Source organism: Camelina sativa, chromosome 4, assembly GCF_030686135.1.
Source record: "Camelina sativa cultivar CO46 ecotype springtype chromosome 4, ASM3068613v1".
Taxonomy (NCBI): Eukaryota; Viridiplantae; Streptophyta; class Magnoliopsida; order Brassicales; family Brassicaceae; genus Camelina; species Camelina sativa.
This window is the reverse complement of record NC_141883.1, coordinates 2,476,005-2,495,042: the sequence shown is the minus strand read 5'-3', so window position 1 is coordinate 2,495,042 and position 19,038 is coordinate 2,476,005. Positions and strand designations below refer to the sequence as shown.

General features: G+C 33.2%; 2 protein-coding genes and 1 pseudogene across 3 annotated transcripts; 1 reads left to right on the top strand and 2 right to left on the bottom strand.

Moving 5' to 3' along the window:
* Positions 1–10,077: 10,077 nt before the first annotated feature.
* Positions 10,078–11,463, bottom strand: LOC104779629 (ribonuclease 1). Its single transcript, XM_010504008.3, has 4 exons — positions 11,034–11,463; positions 10,783–10,938; positions 10,410–10,608; positions 10,078–10,324 (listed from the first exon to the last, which is right to left on the bottom strand). Exons 1-4 carry the CDS (start codon positions 11,145–11,147, stop codon positions 10,101–10,103), a joined length of 693 nt encoding a protein of 230 aa, XP_010502310.1. The 5' UTR covers positions 11,148–11,463; the 3' UTR covers positions 10,078–10,100.
* A 2,270-nt stretch (positions 11,464–13,733) lies between these two features.
* Positions 13,734–15,283, bottom strand: LOC104783472 (pentatricopeptide repeat-containing protein At2g02980, chloroplastic pseudogene; annotated as a pseudogene). The gene has a single exon (XR_015596435.1). The product of XR_015596435.1 is annotated as a pentatricopeptide repeat-containing protein At2g02980, chloroplastic pseudogene (transcript).
* LOC104779628 (putative apyrase 6) lies at positions 14,414–18,969 on the top strand. The gene is made up of 8 exons (XM_010504007.2): positions 14,414–16,618; positions 16,807–16,919; positions 17,010–17,117; positions 17,344–17,398; positions 17,551–17,742; positions 17,834–17,931; positions 18,060–18,256; positions 18,348–18,969. Exons 1-8 carry the CDS (start codon positions 15,997–15,999, stop codon positions 18,625–18,627), a joined length of 1,665 nt encoding a protein of 554 aa, XP_010502309.2. The 5' UTR covers positions 14,414–15,996; the 3' UTR covers positions 18,628–18,969.
* Positions 18,970–19,038: the final 69 nt, after the last annotated feature.

Genomic DNA, 19,038 nt, shown 5'->3' with positions numbered 1-19,038 from the left:
TAAAACCTAAAAATATAATAAATATGTCTTAAAACACGTCAGAGACTTGTGTTGCAATTGTGGAAAATTTCGGGCAAATTTGTAAAATTTCAAAAACTTGGCTTCTCGTCAGCTAAAACAGGGTGTCGATCGATGTTATAGGTAGTGTCAATCGAGACCATCACTCTGATACGACTCCAAGAAGACTCAAAAACATCATATAAAACAAATCAAAAGACTCAAAAACACACTTATATCATAGTTAAAAACCGTAAAAACCATGATATATCAATATGTCCTTCGATTGAATACAAAAAACAAGTATTGTGAAAAGGAAAAAAAATAGTATGTCTTTCGATTGAATAAGTAGTTGACAAATCATTTTTCTATATAATTATATCCATATTTATTACTCACTCTGTTCCATTATGTAAATTTTTTTGACTAAAAATACAAAGATTAAGAAACAAGAAATATTGTATCATTTAACCAAATTCAACCAATAGAATAAAACAGTAAAATTTAAGTAGTCAAAAATTATTAAATTATGTCATTATAATATTTAACGATTCACATATGTGTGGCGACGCAAATGTGTGGTATAACTATTTAATTTGCACATACTTAACACATCAAAAAAATTTAAAGTTGTATATTAAGCTAATCCTCTTTGCATGTCATGAGCCAATCAAATCCGTCTGTAATGTTTACACACTATTGATATGTATCTATGTCGATTTGAAATATCTTGGTCGTTCTTGTAATTTTTCATTAGAGAATACATTTTTTTCGATTTGTGGTACAATTTAGGGAAAAAGTGATTTATTCTCTCACGTTTTTGCTACTAGATCTTCAAAATCTTCAATTGAATACTCAAATTCTCATTTAGATACTTCTCCACATTCATATGCATATTATTCTACCTAGTTCTACTTCTTCCACTGACCAATTAAACATGGAAATGAGTCAACTAGGTAGTAGACTCACGTTCATCAGCCTCAAGCTTTCCGGTACAATATCCCCAACAAACTAAGGTTTTTCCCAATATCATATATAAATTATATTGTGTATAAATATCTCAATTTTTACTAAAATAAAAATGTTTATACACAATACAATTTCTTTATTTTTACATATAGAACTAGAATTTAACCCGCGGTGTACCGCGGAACCATTTTGTAAATGATTCATATTAGAAGATTTGTATTAGAGAACAGTTAGTATTTAAGAATTAACATGAATATATATTGAACTTGATCTTTGGTTTTTAAACGTTGGTTTTAACCAGCAAAAAAATATTTAACCCGTTTAAGAAAATATTTACCTATAAACTGCAAGAAAATATTCTATTTATATATACAATTATGTTAAAATTTTACTTTTATATTATTATTTAAATTATATGATTTAAACCTTTTTATTTTTAGATTTAACCTGTAGTATGTATGTAACTAAGTATTGATATTACATATATGTTCAAATTTTTTTCTTTCAGAATCTTAATAATTGTAAAAATCATATACATAATTTGAAACAAACAACATATAATTAAAAGGTATGTTTTCAATTCAAATCTAGTTCACTAAAGTTACCTACATAGATTTCATATAAATTTAAACTATGAAATGTTGCAACAAACATATATGAAAAAACTTTTTTTTGTCAAACATATGAAAAACCTTATAGAAGTAAAAATTAGGCTCTTTTGTGTTTATGAGATTGTCAACAATATATATTGTTAATTTAAGTATATTTGCTCCCATAATCTCTTATCCTTAAGATCATTCTTCCCTTCATTGTCTTTTTTGCATTGTCTTCCTTTCCTTTCACTGTACTCTCATATGTCACAAATGAGTTATTGAAAGACGGCTAAACTGAAAACAAAAATTCATTCGTAAAACTGTGTAGAGTTCACGACATATATAGTGAAAGTTAGACTTAAGGCAAGATGCTTACGGAAGAATCTCATCTTCAATAGTACCCCAATTTTCATGACCACTCCCTCACGTTGTAGATCACTTACTAACATCTTCAAGTAACAAATAAAAAAACAAAATATTAGAAGTTAGCCAATCAAAATAGTGAACAAAACAAAAAGAAAGCTTACCCACGATATGTCCCGCTATGACGCTCATAAGTCTTTTGTGGTCATTCAACATCAGCTGATTCAACACGGTTTAATTGACCACGCCTCCTCCATGAATACTGCCACCATTGTATCCACCAACATACCCACCACGCCCTACGTCATCAGCATATATATTTCCAGTTGAATGTTTGCTAACAACATATATATGGAAGATGGAATGAGTGTGGCTCCTCCTAGATTTATGGCTGAATAAATCTGTACAAAACTACTTACTTAATTAACGTGAAAACATTAGAATATAGAATATTCTCATTATTAGATCTTTATTCGAGATTGCAAATCACGATTAATAGCAAAAGTTTTGTAAGCAATTAATATTTTTTTATTAAAAAAATCTAGAAAATATCCCTATAAATGTGGTTTTTGTTATCATCATAAAAAAAAAATTAGTTACCATATTTATTAGATTTAAATTACTTCCGATTTTAATGTATTTTTGGTGATCAAAATCGTTAAATCAATTTTAATATTTTAGTTTAAATTTTCTTAACCAAAAATTAAATTTCAATGGCATTGGAGGTAAATAGTTCTCAACTCCAAGCGTTCTTTGTAAAAAATGCTGTGAAAATGTTAATCCCCTATATAATAAAACGGAAGTACACAACATTGTTTTTGTAGACTTTATTATTTTTATAAGTTGGTTACAAATAAGTTATAGATAGGTTATAGATTAAATGATATATTCATTGGTTACAAAATAATAATTGGGTGCAACCTTAATTGTTTCCGAAAAACATGCTAGAGAATATATTCCAAATTGTTAAATGAATTTGTATCATCCCGTACAAACTTTATTTTCGGAAGATCTGTAAGCTACAACACATTATTTCCAAACATCTAAAAACACAATATTACAAATTTATTTTAGGCAGATTTGATTGCTATACAACATTGTTAATATACTTTTAAAAGAGAATAAAAATATACTTTGAAGCATAAAAAAAGGAATAAAATCTGCGCAAGATGATCACATCTCCGAGATCTTATTCTGAAATTAAAAATCAAATCTTAACGACAATTTTCCAAATTTACAATATAAAACATGCAAATCTCCTTTCACGAGAATACATTTCTCATATTCACAAAAATATAAAAATGACAATGGTTTCTCAGTATACAATGCTAAACCGTCTCAAACCCTACAAAAATTTATGGTGTATTAGAACTAAGATTAGGACCCATGCTAGAGCACATATTTTGTTGTTAATGACACCTATTTTGTTAATTTATAATCATTAACAATATAAAACTTACAAAATAAGTGTCTTTTTTCAAGTCATCATAATGTTTTATCCAAAAAAACTTTTAAAAATAATCATATAAATTATATTTTACATGAAAATTACAATATAAATAAAATAAAATGAATTTCAACCCGTACTCTAGCACGGGCCTTAATCTAGTATAGATATATATGGCGTGCTTTTACATATAAAATATATATACACAACATTTCTTGTGAAATATTCATATTGTCTCCATATCGTCACTTGTTTATTATAGAGAACGAAATCTAAAATATTGGATTTTGCCAACTCTTGTTTAAGTGTTTTTAACTCATTTTTATGGTTTGTTTAGGATTCGACTTTTGAGTTACACTTTGTTAATGTTTTAGTTTTGTTTTGAATATTCGATTAACTTTCTCATATCAATCTGTGTTTTGTATTAATATTCGCTGACTTTTTTTGGTAATTTTTTCAATACTATTTTTTTAAGTAAACATAAAACATAACTGAAAATTGAATTAAATTATCATCGAGTTCCCACAAATTTTTATTACGCCATATCTTCTCTTCGACCAGACCAATCTCCATGAACAAAGTAGACAAAACAAAAATCTTCATGAATAAAAGATCGATTCCGGTTTAATAGATAGTGAAATGCATTTAATCTTGGCTCCACGTTTTCCATAGCGAAAACCGGACATTCAATTAAAACGGACGTTTTCCAAAGATAGACTTGGGACACTCAACCCAAGGAGTAAACCAAAATGACTCTTTTATCGAATCTAAATAATACGATTTATGTACTATCCGGATTGATCTTTATACCTAAACATATATAAAACCAATAATTAGACCAATGAGATCTGAACCGGGAAATTAAAAAGGGAACTAAAATTAAAACGTACCGGTTTTGGTTAGAGCGCGAAGGAGATTGGTTTTTTGGTTTTCGGTTAAGAGCGGTTTGGAAAAATACTCATGTTGCTTCTCCCATTCGTGCTAGCCTCTGTGATTCACAAGAATGTACTAGTTTGGTTCGAATAGGTTAGTTGTGTTTCTAATATAGTTGTGGTTTTTCTATGTAACTTCAAAGTTACAAACTCTCTAGTAAATTATTTTAGGATTTGTTTACTGTGAGTTGACTCAAACAGAATTTTTTTTAACTTCGATCTATACGACTAGATTAAACAATGGAAAATGATTTTCCGAAAATCAATGACAATAATATAAAGCTGGTTTAACTAGAAGGGGGATATATACGACAATGATCACATACGGATTAATTCACGCTCTTAACAAAATATAAATTCAATTGAATCTCGTTACACCAAAAACAAAACATAAGCGTATGAGTGTCAAAATGATTAACTCAACTCAAATCAAATCATTATCCAATGAGTTTAGATTAAATGAGTTCATTTAATTTGATGAGTTAAATGGTTAAATGAATTCTAAATGAGTTTGTTTAGATGATGAAAAGAGAAAAGCTGTAGAAATGGTTAAATAAGTTCTAAATGAGTTTGTTTATTTTTTAAAGAAGGATCTCACACAAAAGCTGTAGAAGATATAACCTTTGTATCAAAGCCGTAAACTAGAACCATAACACCATCAAAACATAACCAGAACTATGTATCATACAATTGCAGCAAGAGATGATTGTATAACCAGAACTATGAACAAACAAAAACCCAATTTTCTAAACAAAACCCACTAGACCAACACTTAAGGGGCAATCGAGATACTTAAAAACAAAACCCAGAAAAAAATCAACTTAAACCAAGCAAAATACGAACATGAAAAGCTTAAGGGCCAATTATAACATGGGTTGAAGAAGAAGCGAACCTGAGAGGAATGGATAAGAAAGAATCTCAATTATAACATGGGTTGAAGAAGAAGCGAACCTGAAAGGGCTGGAGAAGAAAGAAGCTTCTGAATCAAATTTGATTTTTCTAGAATCAAAACCACGATGAAGCTGTTGTTTTGGGGAAAATCAAAGCATTGACCGGTTTACACATTTTGACCGGTTTAATGGTTTTGGTAATTTTGAGTGGTTTTGGTAATTTTGACCGGTTTAAGCATTTGATGGATTAAATGGTTAAACCATTACCCATTATAACATAACTCAATTGATCCATTAAACTATTTAACCCACTAACTCAATTTATTCATGAAGTCATTAGGATAATTTTTTTTAACTCATTAGGGTCAATGGGTTGAGTTGAGTTGTGGTGATCCATGAAACTTTGATCCATTTTGACATCCTTGGCTTCGATCTATACGACTAGATTAAGCTTTGATTTTCCCCAAAACAACAGCTTCATCGTGGTTTTGATTCTAGAAAAATCAAATTTGATTCAGAAGCTTCTTTCTTCTCTAGCCACAAAAGATGATTCCTTGATTCACTAACACAATAACGCACAAGTTCATGCTTCACAATCTCTTCAAGCTCTAATTGGGTTCAAGTAAGATTCAATCTATCTTTCCCTTTATCAGTTTAAATTTTGTGATCTTAGATTTTGAGCTCTAATTGACAATTTGATTATGTTTACAAAATTTGATTGTATTTAGTATTTATGGGTTGTGATTATGTTTACAAAATTTGATTGTATTTAGTATTTATGGGTTGTGATTATGTTTACAAAATTTGATTGTATTGAGCTCTAATTGATAATTGTCAATTTGATGCAGTATGGATTTACAGTCATTAGAAACAATTGCAACTCTAAATGCTGAAAATGATTACATGGAGATGGAGATGAATGAAGAAGGTCAAGCAAGTATGACTCAGGGACAAGCAAGTATGACACAGGGACAAGCACAAAGCATGACTTAACCAATACAAACACCTAGGCCACGACCAGCTCGACGAACTCGGAGAAGGACTCCACGCATTCAACCGGTACGTCCAAAAAAACTAAGAGCTAAATGTTGGCTAGAGTTTACTTCCGTAGGAATAGAGGAAGATGGAAGAGAAAGGGCTAGATGTCACCATTGTGGTATTAAGTTAGTAATAGATACCAAGTCATTAGGAACATCAACATTGACTCGCCATCTAGGTCTTTGTCCTAATAGACCTCCATCTGTTGATAGACCTCAGTATGATCACAAAATTGATAGAGAGATGACTTCCGAGATCATCATATATCATGATTTGCCTTTTAGATATGTTGAATATGAGAAGGTTAGGGCTAGGGATATATTTCTCAATCCGGACTGTCAACATATATGTAGACAAACTGCTGGAGCTGATGTGTATAAGAGATATGAGATAGAAAAAGCAAAATTGATAGAGTTTTTCTCTAAATACCAAGGCAGAGTGTGTTTAACAGTGGATTTGTGGTCTGCTTGTTATACATTCATGGGTTATATTTGTGTTATTGCACATTACATTGATGATAGCTGGAGGTTAATCAATAAGATTTTGGCTTTTTGTCATTTCAAACCTCCACACAATGGTGAAGAAATTGCTAAGAAAATTTATGATTGATTAAAGATGTGGGGTTTAGAAAAGAAGGTTTTTTCTATCACTTTAGATAACGCTAAAGCCAATGATAGTATGCTGAAGATTATTAATCATCGTCTTGGTAATGGGCTGTTGTGTGATGGAAAGTTTTTGCATGTGAGATGTTCAGCTCATATCCTGAATTTGATAGTTAAAGCAGGGTTGGATGTAGCCAGTAGTCTTTTGGAGAATATTCGAAATAGTGTAAAATTTGTAAAAGGATATTAGTCGAGGAAAGAATCATTTGCAACATGCATTGAGAGCTTAGGAATCAAAGGTGGAGCTGGGTTATCTTTGGATGTTGCAACTCGTTGGAACTCAACATATGAGATGTTGGCTAGAGATTTAAAATTCAGAAAAGCGTTTGTTATTTTGAAATTGTATGAGAGAGATTACAATTCATTACCATCAAAGGAAGAATGGGATCGAGGTGAGAAAATATGTGACATGTTAAAACCATTTTATACCATCACCACATACATTTCAGGAGTGAAGTATCCAACAGCCAATGTTTATTTCATTCAAGTGTGGAAAATTGAGTTGTTGCTGAAGAAATATTCTATTTGTGATGATGTTTATGTGAGAGCAATGGCTCAAATGATGCGAAAGAAGTTTGCAAAGTATTGGAATCAATACAGTATCATTCTTGCTATGGGAGCAGCTTTGGATCCAAGATTGAAGTTGCAAATACTTGAGTCAGCTTATGACAATGTCGATTCAAGCACTTCCAAGGAAAAAGTTGAAATTGTTAGGAAGAATCTGGTTCTGCTTTATGAAGAATATAATATTCAATCTGCAAGTCTTTCAAAGTCTTCAACAACACCTACTCCAGATGAGCTTATCTCTGGATCACCACTTGAGGATGATTTAAATGATGTAAGTATCTTTCTATGTCTTTCTAAGCTTCTTTCTAACATCTTTGTAACTATTTTTTTTGTATTTCATTTCATAGGTTCTGTTTGATCTTGAAAGTGGCCTCAAGTCTAGTTCAGGAAACCACAAATCGAATTTGGAAATCTATTTGGATGAACCTAGACTAGAGATGAAGACTTTTACAGACATGGAAGTGTTAAGTTTTTGGAAAGATAATCAACATCGATATGGTGATTTAGCTTCCATGGCATCTGATATTCTCAGCATTCCAATCACCACCGTAGCATCCGAGTCATCTTTCAGTGTTGGAGGTAGAGTTTTGAATCCTTACAGATGCCGACTTCTTCCCAAAAATGTTCAAGCATTAATTTGCACTAGAAACTGGTTGCGTGGATTTGTTGAGTTTGAAGGTAAAATTTCAATGTTTTAAGTTGTTCAAGTCATCTTTGTGAGAATGTTTTAAATTGTTTGACTAACTTATATGATATTTAGGAGACATTGAAGATTATTTTGATGATGAAGATAATAATGATCCAAAAATAACAGGAGTTAGAGAGTCAAACACATGATGAGGTTGGGGATTCTCTCCATCTTATAGTTCAGCTTGAATTACTACTACATTGAATTCATTGTAACTCATGTGTCTATAGAGTCTACTTGTAATCCGTTTATTGTAACATGGTCTGATACTTTTAAATCTTCTTTTTTCAAGCAGGCAGATGAATCTGGTGTTGAGGACAAGTCCCACACAAATGAGGTGAGATTTTTCCCACTGTGTCTTATATGAATCTGATAAATCTATTGTTTTCTATCTTTTCACTTGGATTCCGAAACTAGTTTGTAATGCTATTGTCTCTTTGTTCAGCTTAATCAATTCAGGGGCAAATGGAAGAATCTGAAGCGGAGATTCTTATTTTACTATGTTTGGGGAGGAGATCAAAACTGAGTTTATTTTACAATTTTACTAGGTTTGGCTTTTAAATAGCAATGATAAACAGATTTGAGTTTGTTTTGATTTGAAGTATATTTGAGTTTTTTATTTTTTGGAAATGTTTTACATAGCATTAAATTTGGATATTGATAAATTTTTGTACTTTTAGAATTGTTAGATTTGAGTTTTAAAATAAAATGAAAGAAAGTTACAGGGTCAGGACTAGACAGAGTTCAAGGCTTTAATATTAATTTTACAAGGCTCTTTACATATTCAGAGTTTATACAGGACAGGGCTGGACAGGGTTTAAAAATCCTTTTTAACATCCCTTATCATCATCATCACTATCCTCAACGAAACGCTAACCTCACCACCGTTGCTCTAATCTCATCACTTTCAAAAGGCATCTCGTATCTACACTGAGGACATGTGGCGTGAATCCTCATTCCTCAACCACTTATCCACACACGTAGAGTGATACCTGTGTTTACATGGCAACTCCCTCGTCCCCATGTCACCTTTGCCCCATTCCTCCAAACATTTCACACACTCTCCTTTCTCCACGACCGTTGATACATTGATGACCGTCGTTCGTGTAGAGTATAGTCAAACTCGATGTCCGCATGTTCAATATCGACGATGGTACGTTACGTACGTTTGATCTGTGTGATCTGCCGAACTGGGCACTTGCGTTATAGTTTGTTGAAGAACTTGTTCTATTCGTAGTGGAGTGAAAACCAATATCAGAAGAACGGTCGTCGTAAGTCGTAACCGGTCATTGTGGGCATGTTCGATGTTGGTGGTGGCACGAACAACGTTATACGTCGAGGTCTGGTTCTATTCGTAGCGGAGGTATAACGAAGAAAACGCTCATCGTACAAATCCGACGACATGTGCAACTCACAAAACCTAAAGAGATCCAAGTTTTTTTTTTTTATCTAAATATTGTTGTTATTAAGAAGAAATGAACAGAGAGTTCCAAATTACAGAGAATGAAAGTATGAAACTGTTGCCATCTCCTGTTTATTTATTGATCTCTATGGTTGCTTGGGTCAGAAGATTTCGACTTTGAAGTATTACCCGAAAAAAAGAACTATTAATTTTAAATTTTGTTTTCAAGATTCATTAACTTTATATAATCAAATCTGTTGCAGTCTTGCAGATTTTGGGAGAGATATATTCCGTAAATTTCTCAATTATTATTTCTGGTTTATAAATAAATTAATTACATAGAGATAATATTAAAAAGCATAATGTAAATGAGAAAGGAAAGTAATATAGCACTTTTTTTTTTAACACAATAATATAGTATTTTGAAATTGAACTAATATCATCATCATCCAATAGCATCCCATAGATTTTTATTACACCATACTAAACCAATCTCCGTGAACAAAAGATCGATTTCGGTTCAAGAGAATGTGAGAATTAGAAATTGGAAAATTAAAAAGAAGGGAATTCGATCTCGTCTCCACATTTGCCATGAGGGAAAACCGGACATTCGATTAAACCGGAACCAGACCGGTCAACACAAAGATAGACTTGGTACAATTGGCTGTTGCCTGACTCATCTCTGTTACACTCAACCCAAGGAGTGAAACCAGTCGACTCTTTTATCGAATCTCTTATGCTCTCCAATGAATAAGAGTTACCATCCGGATTAATCCCTATTACACACATAAAACCAATAATAGACCGATGAGACCCAAACCGGGAGAATAAAAGAAGGAGAATTGAAAAATTAAAACGTACCGGCTTTGGTTAGAGCTCCAAGGAGATCGGTTTTCTGTTTAAGGTTAAGAGCGGTTTGGAAATACTCATGTTGATCGATAACCGATTCGGAGCAAGTACCATGCTTCTCCCATTCATGTTCCCAAAACGCGTCACCTGAACCGCTCGGGCAAGCCAGTGTTGGCCAGCTCTTTTTCATTGAGGTGATAAGATCTGATATCTGTACCAAACCAAATCAAACCAACCGGTTATGTTTCAAAGTTTTCCATTAGTTGTGAATCTTTAAACCAAGAAGAGGGTACATTTTCCCGAGATCGAACTAACACAATAATAACTTAGTCCAATCATATTGCAAGGTGCAAGCAACCAGAATCAAACCGGTTAATCTTATTACCGTGGATTTATCGAATGGTTTAGTGTCATCGCAGTTAGATGGATAAGTGCCATCTTTGTAGTTAGGCCAAAGACCATGAATACCAAAATCAGCAGCTGGTTTGCCTGAAGTTGGATAACAACACTTCTTCTGTGTGTCACAATATGATCCTGGCCACTTTTAAAATCAAACAGACACAAAAAAAAAACATTAGGACAAAAAAATGTTAAGAACAATTATTATAAGCATTGTTAGATGATGGGTTTTATTACTTGTTGGACGAAGTAGAAGAAATCAAAATCTTCAGAGGAAGACGAAGCAGTGAAGACAGAAGGCAAGATTACGAGAAGACTGATCACACACAATGATGCTAGAAGAATCTTCATCTTTGGTTTTTTTTTGTAAGAGATGATTGTGTTATTGAAGTTATAGGATTGAGATTGTTATTGGGTGAATATATATATATATATATATATATATACAAAGGGAAACAGGAGCAGAGGAATGTGAACAGAGAGATATCAGTTTCCTAGTTTATGTAATAATGAAATAGACAGATACATCAAAAGAATCTGTGAGATTTATGGTATATACCTTTTCTATGTGAAGTGTATGTATATTTACGAGATTTGTTTCCCCTTTGTTTTTAATTTTGTATTTTTTTTTTGTTTCTTGGAATCTTAAATCACAATATTATGAGATTACGTGTGAACATAGTTGTGGCTCAAGTCGTAACGTTCACACTTGCTGGTTAGAAGGTTTGCTTTGTATGCTCGTACCGGCCCAGTAATTTGTATATATAATTTATGTATTTAAGGAAGCCCAATTATTTGCACTTATAAACTTATCTAATCTATTAATTAATAATAATTTCATTAAGATTTTTATCAAAGAAATCAATTGCACTTAGGCAATAGAGATAATGATAATTAAGATGGATAATTTTAAATTTTGTCACGTCAAAAAAAAAGTTGACAAAACAAAATTTTGAGTCACAACTATGTTAAAAAAAAAGATTGTCATTTGCTGATAACAGCTTAATAATATCTCATTTATAATAAAATGGAATTACACAATAATTTAATAATATCTCATTTATAATAAAATAGAATTACACAACATTGTTTTGTAAACTATATAATTTTAATAAGTTGATCACAAATAGGTTATACATTAATTAGTTAAAAGTTAAATAGGGGGTGCAACTTTAATTTATTTACAAAAGATTTATTACTAGAGCACGTTATTTCTAAAAATCTTTAAGAGAATATTCTAAATAATCATTTAATATCATCTAACTTATTAATTTCCTTTATTAAATTATTCATTAAATAAAATCTTTTGATATCTAACTCTTTTTTTTTTCCTAAAAAAAAACAAATTAATATCATTATACTTCACCTTTCATTTGTATATATGAGTCTATTTTGTGAAACAAATAAATTATCATATTATTTATTATAATTAAAAAATAGTTTTATTTCCAGATATACCATATGTTGAATTTTTAAAAACAAATATAAATTAAAAATAATATTTATTGATATTAATAATATTATTCTTTAAAATAATATCTATTAAATTAAAAATTTTACTGAGTAACGGGTCAAATAATTTAAAATCAATTTCATATTTTTTGTTGAATTTTATAATTTTATATAATAGAATAAAATTTAAAAATTATTTTGAAATATTTTTAAAATATTGAAACTTGATATAAAAGTTAGAAACTATAAATACTCTAAATTGATTTGTTATAACAATGTCAATGATATGTCACTATAATATGAAAGAATTTCAAGAAACCAAGTATATTAAAACAAAAAGTATAACAACATATTAAATTAATCATAATAAAATAACTTGTTTTTTAAAAACCAAATTTACAAAATTATGTCTTATAATGACATTCAAGTCATGATATAGAATATACATTGTTGAAATAACTTCACATAAATAAATTAATACAACATATTAAAATTTTATTTTAAAATATAAAACTTACAAAATAGGTATTTTTTTTCAAGGTATCATATTTAACATATGATTTTATTGCATAATATTTTATCCAAAAAAACTTTTAAAAACAATCAAAGAAATTATATTTTATATAAAAATTACAATATAAATAAAATGAATTTTAATTCGTGCTCTAGCATGGTCTTAATTTAGTTACCTTTTACTTGACTAACATTATAAGTTTTTAACTAAGTTAATTAAGCAAAATTTCACAAAGTATTTAAAAAAACTTAGTCTGAACTCAATTTGAAATTTATTGGTCCACAGCCGTTGCCGACAAAGTTTTTGTTTTCTTTACTTCTCATGCAAGAAGTGTTTTAAAAGTAGACGATAGCTAAACTGTTTTATTCCTTGTTGTTATTAATGATGGCGATGTGATGGATTTAAATTGATCACAATGTCGATCTCACTTAGTCAACGAATTGCGTAATAAACTACGGAAGATGAGATTTTTAAATAATAGGTATCTTATTTACTTCCTTAATTAGTGTCCAAAAATAATTTCAAATCAAATTGATGAAATCAACTTAGCTGCGATTCCAACATAAAAGTTTGATGAAATCAACTTAGCTGCATTGTGACAATCTCAACTCCAAACCAGAAGATTCATAACTAGAAAAACTAGAATCGTCGTTCCTGCTGGAGAGTAGTACTCAACTATCCCCAAAAAAAAAAAAACTATCGCAAGCTTTTGATCAATGTGATACCTTTTCGCGTAATCTCCTTCTCTTGGTCATCCAAGCTCTTGTATCGGGGGATATTATTACCACGAATCAGAGATTCAGAGATAAAGACTCGATCACTTCTACCATTGTATAGATTCTAACTTTTAGTTATACGCAACAACTTCACACGCCTCACTGATCAACTTTATTTTTAAACTTGACTTAAAAAAACTAGGGTTATTTGGCAAAATGATACATTTTTCAAACATAATTAGGAAGAAGATACAATAATTGTACTTTCAATATCAACTTGTCTATAAGACATATTATTAAATCGTGCGTTGTAAAGATGATGATATTAAACTAGTTTATTAATAAAGGATTTATATTAACACTTTTCCTAAAAAGAACCATCAAGGATAGGGTCCATAACCTACACGCTTACTAAATCCAAAATGTTAACCATAATTACCATCGCCACCGTGTCGGGGCTTCTTGTTGTTTGCTATGCAGTTTTATGCTCCGGCGGTAATCAGAGAGATCAGTTGTTTCGTTACAGCGTCGTGGTCGAAGGCGGAAGTACGGTGAGCAGGATCCACGTGTATACGTACGAGGTTGAGTCCGGTAAACCCGTTTCAGAGTTTAGAGTTGCGGGTTACTATAATGAAAGTTTGCATCCGGGTCTATCACCGTACGCTGATGATCCTCATGGAGCAAGTATATCATTGAAAAAGCTGCTGGTGACGGCGAAAGGGAGGATTCCGAAAAGAATGTGGAAAGAGACTCAAGTAAGGTTAGTGGCGACGGCGGGGAAGAGATTGCTTAAAAAAACCGTTCAAGAAAAGTTTCTCAAAGCTACTAGAGGAGTTCTTGAATCTTCTGGTTTCATGTTTCAAGATGAATGGGCCTCTATTACCTCTGGTGAGTCTTCATCCTTTTTGTTCAAGTGAATTTTAAGCTTAGGTGGATGTATCAATGTTTCAGTCCTACAATTTCAGCATCTGAGGAGGATGTAAATGTTTCAGTCCTATCAAAGCCGTATTTACTTTCACATACTTACAGAACCCGTGTTTCTTCGCGTACTCATGTATCCATTTACCTAAATCTAACGATCCCAACAGAGCACAAGAAGACAGAACACTAAGAAGGGTAATCTCATTCGGCTTCAAGTTCTTACCTTGCATTTCACGGAACAAGGATAAAGCCTCGTTTGGTCTGTTTCTTCTCGCGTAACCCGTGATCATAGCATTGTAACAAACAACGCACGGTTCAACAACCCGATCAAAGACGCAACGAGCAGCATCCACATCTTCACACTCCGTATACATATTGATAAGCGTAGGACAAACATATACATTATCATCAAGCCCCAGTTTCATCGACACACAATGCAACTGTCTACCTTCTTCGAACGCCTTTGCTACTGCACAAGCTTTGAGAAGAGACGGGAAAGTGTAGTTATCAGGTAAAAGATCATCTCCCAAGATCTCAGCAAAGAGACTAAACGCCTCAAGAGGAGTCGTGGAGCGAGAATACCCACGAGCCATTGAATTAAAAACCACGATTTCTGGTTCAGACATTGCGTCGAAAAGGTGGCGTGCGTATGACATTGAAGACTCCGTTGGAGACTCAGTGCAGAAATTTATTAGTTTTTTGACGAATGAAACATCTTCGCGTAGATCTGATTTGATCGCGTAAGCTTGAATTTGCATCAGCTCTCTTAGAGAATTGCATCTTGAAATTAGAAGAATCGGGTTTGGTGGGTTCACAGTGTAATGCTTAGTGAAAGTTTCTGTGTGGGAGAATGATGCTATTAGTGAGGGAGAAGATATCGCCATTAAAGCTCTGAACTTGAGCTTCTCACTGACATTTCTTGAAGATAACGATAAGCTTCCTGTTTCGTTAACCCGACTGCAAAATTAATGAACAAATTACCCGACCCGACTTGATCGACCCGGTTCGTAATTTAATACCAATTTTAAGTGCTACCTCCGGTTAAGCCTTTATAACAGAATTCGAACCGAATATCCAAAATCTCGATTTGGTTTAGTTCGGTTATTTATTCCAGGGCTAATTTAATTCTTCGGTTTGTAATTTAATATCAATTCTAGGTCCTGCGGATCGGTTAACCCTTAACAACCGAATCGAATGCCCAAAATTACGGTTCGGTTCGGTTAATAATAATAGGGCTAGTATAAAAACTCGTAAAAGGCGCTACAACGACCAATTTATTTTCCAATTTAATTTTTGCTTTTAATCTTCTTTTTTTTTTTATTTTTTATTTTTTTTCCACATTACCGAGAACGACATCGGAGACTTGAGAGGCAGCGACAAGCTTCACCGGCGCTGGTTCACGGCGACCCTCTCAATCTCCATTATTCTCGGTTGAATAATAAAAAGCTTCAAAAAAAAAGAAGAAAAAAATCCGAAAAATCACGAAAAATACATTAATTTTGGTTTCCTTTTTTTGTTCTTTTCCATATTTTGATTTTTAAATCAGAGATCTTATGATTCATTGTTCTTCGTTCTCGTGGCGGTTTGTGAATTGTTGATGCGACGATCGCATGCCCGTTCTAGGGTGAAGAGTAGTACTAAATCAGATATGGATCCGATTAAGTTCCAGATCCGTTCTGGGAACCACCGAGCATCGTCTTGTTCCTCGACTTACACGTTTACGAAACCTAATTCGAAACACGCGAAATCGAATCTCATGTTAACCGTTGCTTCTACATCTGTACTGTTGGGGTTTCTCTTTCTTTGTTACTCAATTTTGTTTTCCGGCGGTAATCGTTTAGGATCGCTTCGTTACAGCGTCGTGATCGACGGAGGAAGTACAGGGACGAGAATCCATGTGTTTGGGTACCGGGTTGAGTCGGGTAAACCCGTTTTTGAATTCAGGGGAGCCAATTACGCTAGCTTGAAGTTGCATCCGGGTTTGTCGGCGTTCGCTGATGATCCTGATGGGGCGAGCGTGTCATTGACGGAGCTGGTTGAGTTTGCGAAAGGGAAGGTTCCTAAAGGTGTGTGGATGGAGACTGAAGTAAGGTTAATGGCGACTGCGGGAATGAGATTGCTTGAGTTACCTGTTCAGGAAAAGATTCTGAGAGTTACCAGAAGAGTTCTTAAATCTTCTGGGTTCTTGTTTCGAGATGAATGGGCTTCTGTTATCTCTGGTGAGTTTTAAAAATCTATTCTTTTAGTTCAAGTTAGTCTTTTTATCTAATGCCATTGTTCAAAACCTTAAGAGTTGTATCAGCTTTAGGAGAAATATGAAAAGGATTTTGATTTGAGAGTTTGTTTCTCATGTATTACTAGCTAATCAGCAATTAGGGGTGCTAATCATTGGATATTATATCTCCAGGATCTGACGAAGGTGTATATGCTTGGGTGGTTGCAAACTTTGCTCTCGGTTCACTTGGCGGTGATCCTCTTAAAACAACCGGAATTGTTGAACTTGGCGGGGCTTCTGCACAGGTTTAGTTTTTTGCTAAAATTCATTATTGAGGGATTTAAACAATTCGTGGAACTTACTAAGAAGACGGTGACCATTGTATGTTCTTTTAGGTGACATTTGTGTCCAATGAGCCAATGCCTGCTGAATTCTCACGGACAATATCATTTGGAAATGTTTCATACAATCTCTATAGTCACAGCTTCCTTCATTTTGGGCAGGTATATTCTTTCGAGCAGTATACGTGTTTGGAATTGGTTTTACAAGCTACAGTAGTTAGTTTGGTCCTTTTTAATTTCGTTTAGTGGAAACTTAATCCAGTTGAACAAACAGTTGTCTCCTTTTCTGTTGTTTCTGTTAGTTTGTTTCCCTTTCTGAAATCTTTAGAAGGACGGATTTGATCTTTTGGCAATGTCCTTGATGCTATTAACCTTCTTCCCATTGCAGAATGCTGCTCATGATAAGTTATGGGGTTCGCTTCTCTCAAGAGACCATAAGTCAGGTTAGCTGTTGATGATTGTATAAGCCTAAATGTCTAATTGATGGATCATTAAATTACCACCTTAAGTTTTCTAAAGTTATCAGATCACGTCTTCAAGTCAAATAGCAAAGTCTCTTTTCCTTCTCGCTCATTCATTGTTTCATTCCTTGCAGCTGTTGAACCTACACGGAAAAGAATATTTACAGACCCTTGTGCTCCAAAAGGGTACAGCCTCGACACAAACACACAGAAGCATTTATCTGGACTTTTAGCTTTGGAAAGCGGATTCTCAGATTCTTTTCATGCTGGGGGTAATTACTCAGAGTGTCGATCCGCTGCACTAACAATCTTGCAAGAAGGAAATGGTAGAATATTAATCGATATCTCTGGATTTACATTCGCTGGATCATATTCCTTGTTGTCTCTGATAGATATGATTTCTTCTTTTGAGTGCAGAGAAATGCTCGTATCAGCATTGTTCTATTGGATCAGCTTTCACGCCTAAGCTACGGGGAAGATTTTTAGCTACAGAAAATTTCTTTCACACCTCTAAGGTACTTTGTTTTCTCATATCAGACTCTATCTCGTACTGTATATAACCCCCCATAGACCTACAACGCAATGTCCATCCATATTATGTTTGGAGAATATTATGAACATAGGTCTTAGTTTCTTGTACCAGTTTTTCGGGTTGGGAGAAAAAGCGTGGTTGTCTAATATGATATCAGCTGGAGAGAGATTCTGTGGTGAAGATTGGTCGAAGTTGAGAGTAAAAGACCCGTCACTGAGAGACGAGGATCTTCTACGGTATTGTTTCTCATCAGCATATATTGTGTCATTGCTTCATGATACTTTGGGCATTCCTCTTGATGATGAAAGGTATGTAAATTCAAGAACTCTGACCTAAGACTGATTTATAATTCTCAAAAATATGGCTGAATCCAAAATCTTGTTTCTCTTTATTTGGCAGAATCGGGTTTGCGATTCAAGCAGGAGATATACCCCTCGATTGGGCTTTAGGTGCATTCATTCTACAGACTGCAACAGAGACATCTCAACATGCAGCCATTGGTAATCACCATTGGTTCTATGATCTGTTCAGTAATGACTCGAAGACGCTTCGCTATGTCATAGGGATACCGATCCTTTTGACAGTTTTGGTATATCTGGTATCTAAGTGGAGAAAACCGAAGCTGAAAACAATTTACGACCTTGAGAAAGGCCGGTACATAGTCACCCGGATTAGATGATCTTGGATTTAAAACTGTTTTTGTGCAAGAGTCTTCTTGCCTCTCAAAGAGCTTGTGATTGTGAAGTTTCTTCATCTTCTATAGTGATCAAGGGAGCAGCATCTGAGTGATTTATATGATCAACGGCTTAGAAATCTTCTAATTTGCTTGGAAGCATTGGGGGGGGAGGGTCAGTAGAGAGTAAATACGTTTATTACATGGGGTGGGATGCGTGATTTCGATTGTTTTAGAAGGGTCCTCTATGCAACGAGTCTGTTTAGATAATGTACTACTCACTACCATTTGTATTATCAAAATTATAATTAAAATTCGATATATATAAGTTTTCTTTTCATACCTCAACTTTTGGAATCATTCAAGTCTTCCAATTGTTTTTTTTTTTTTGTTTTGTTTTTAAGATGTACAGATGTA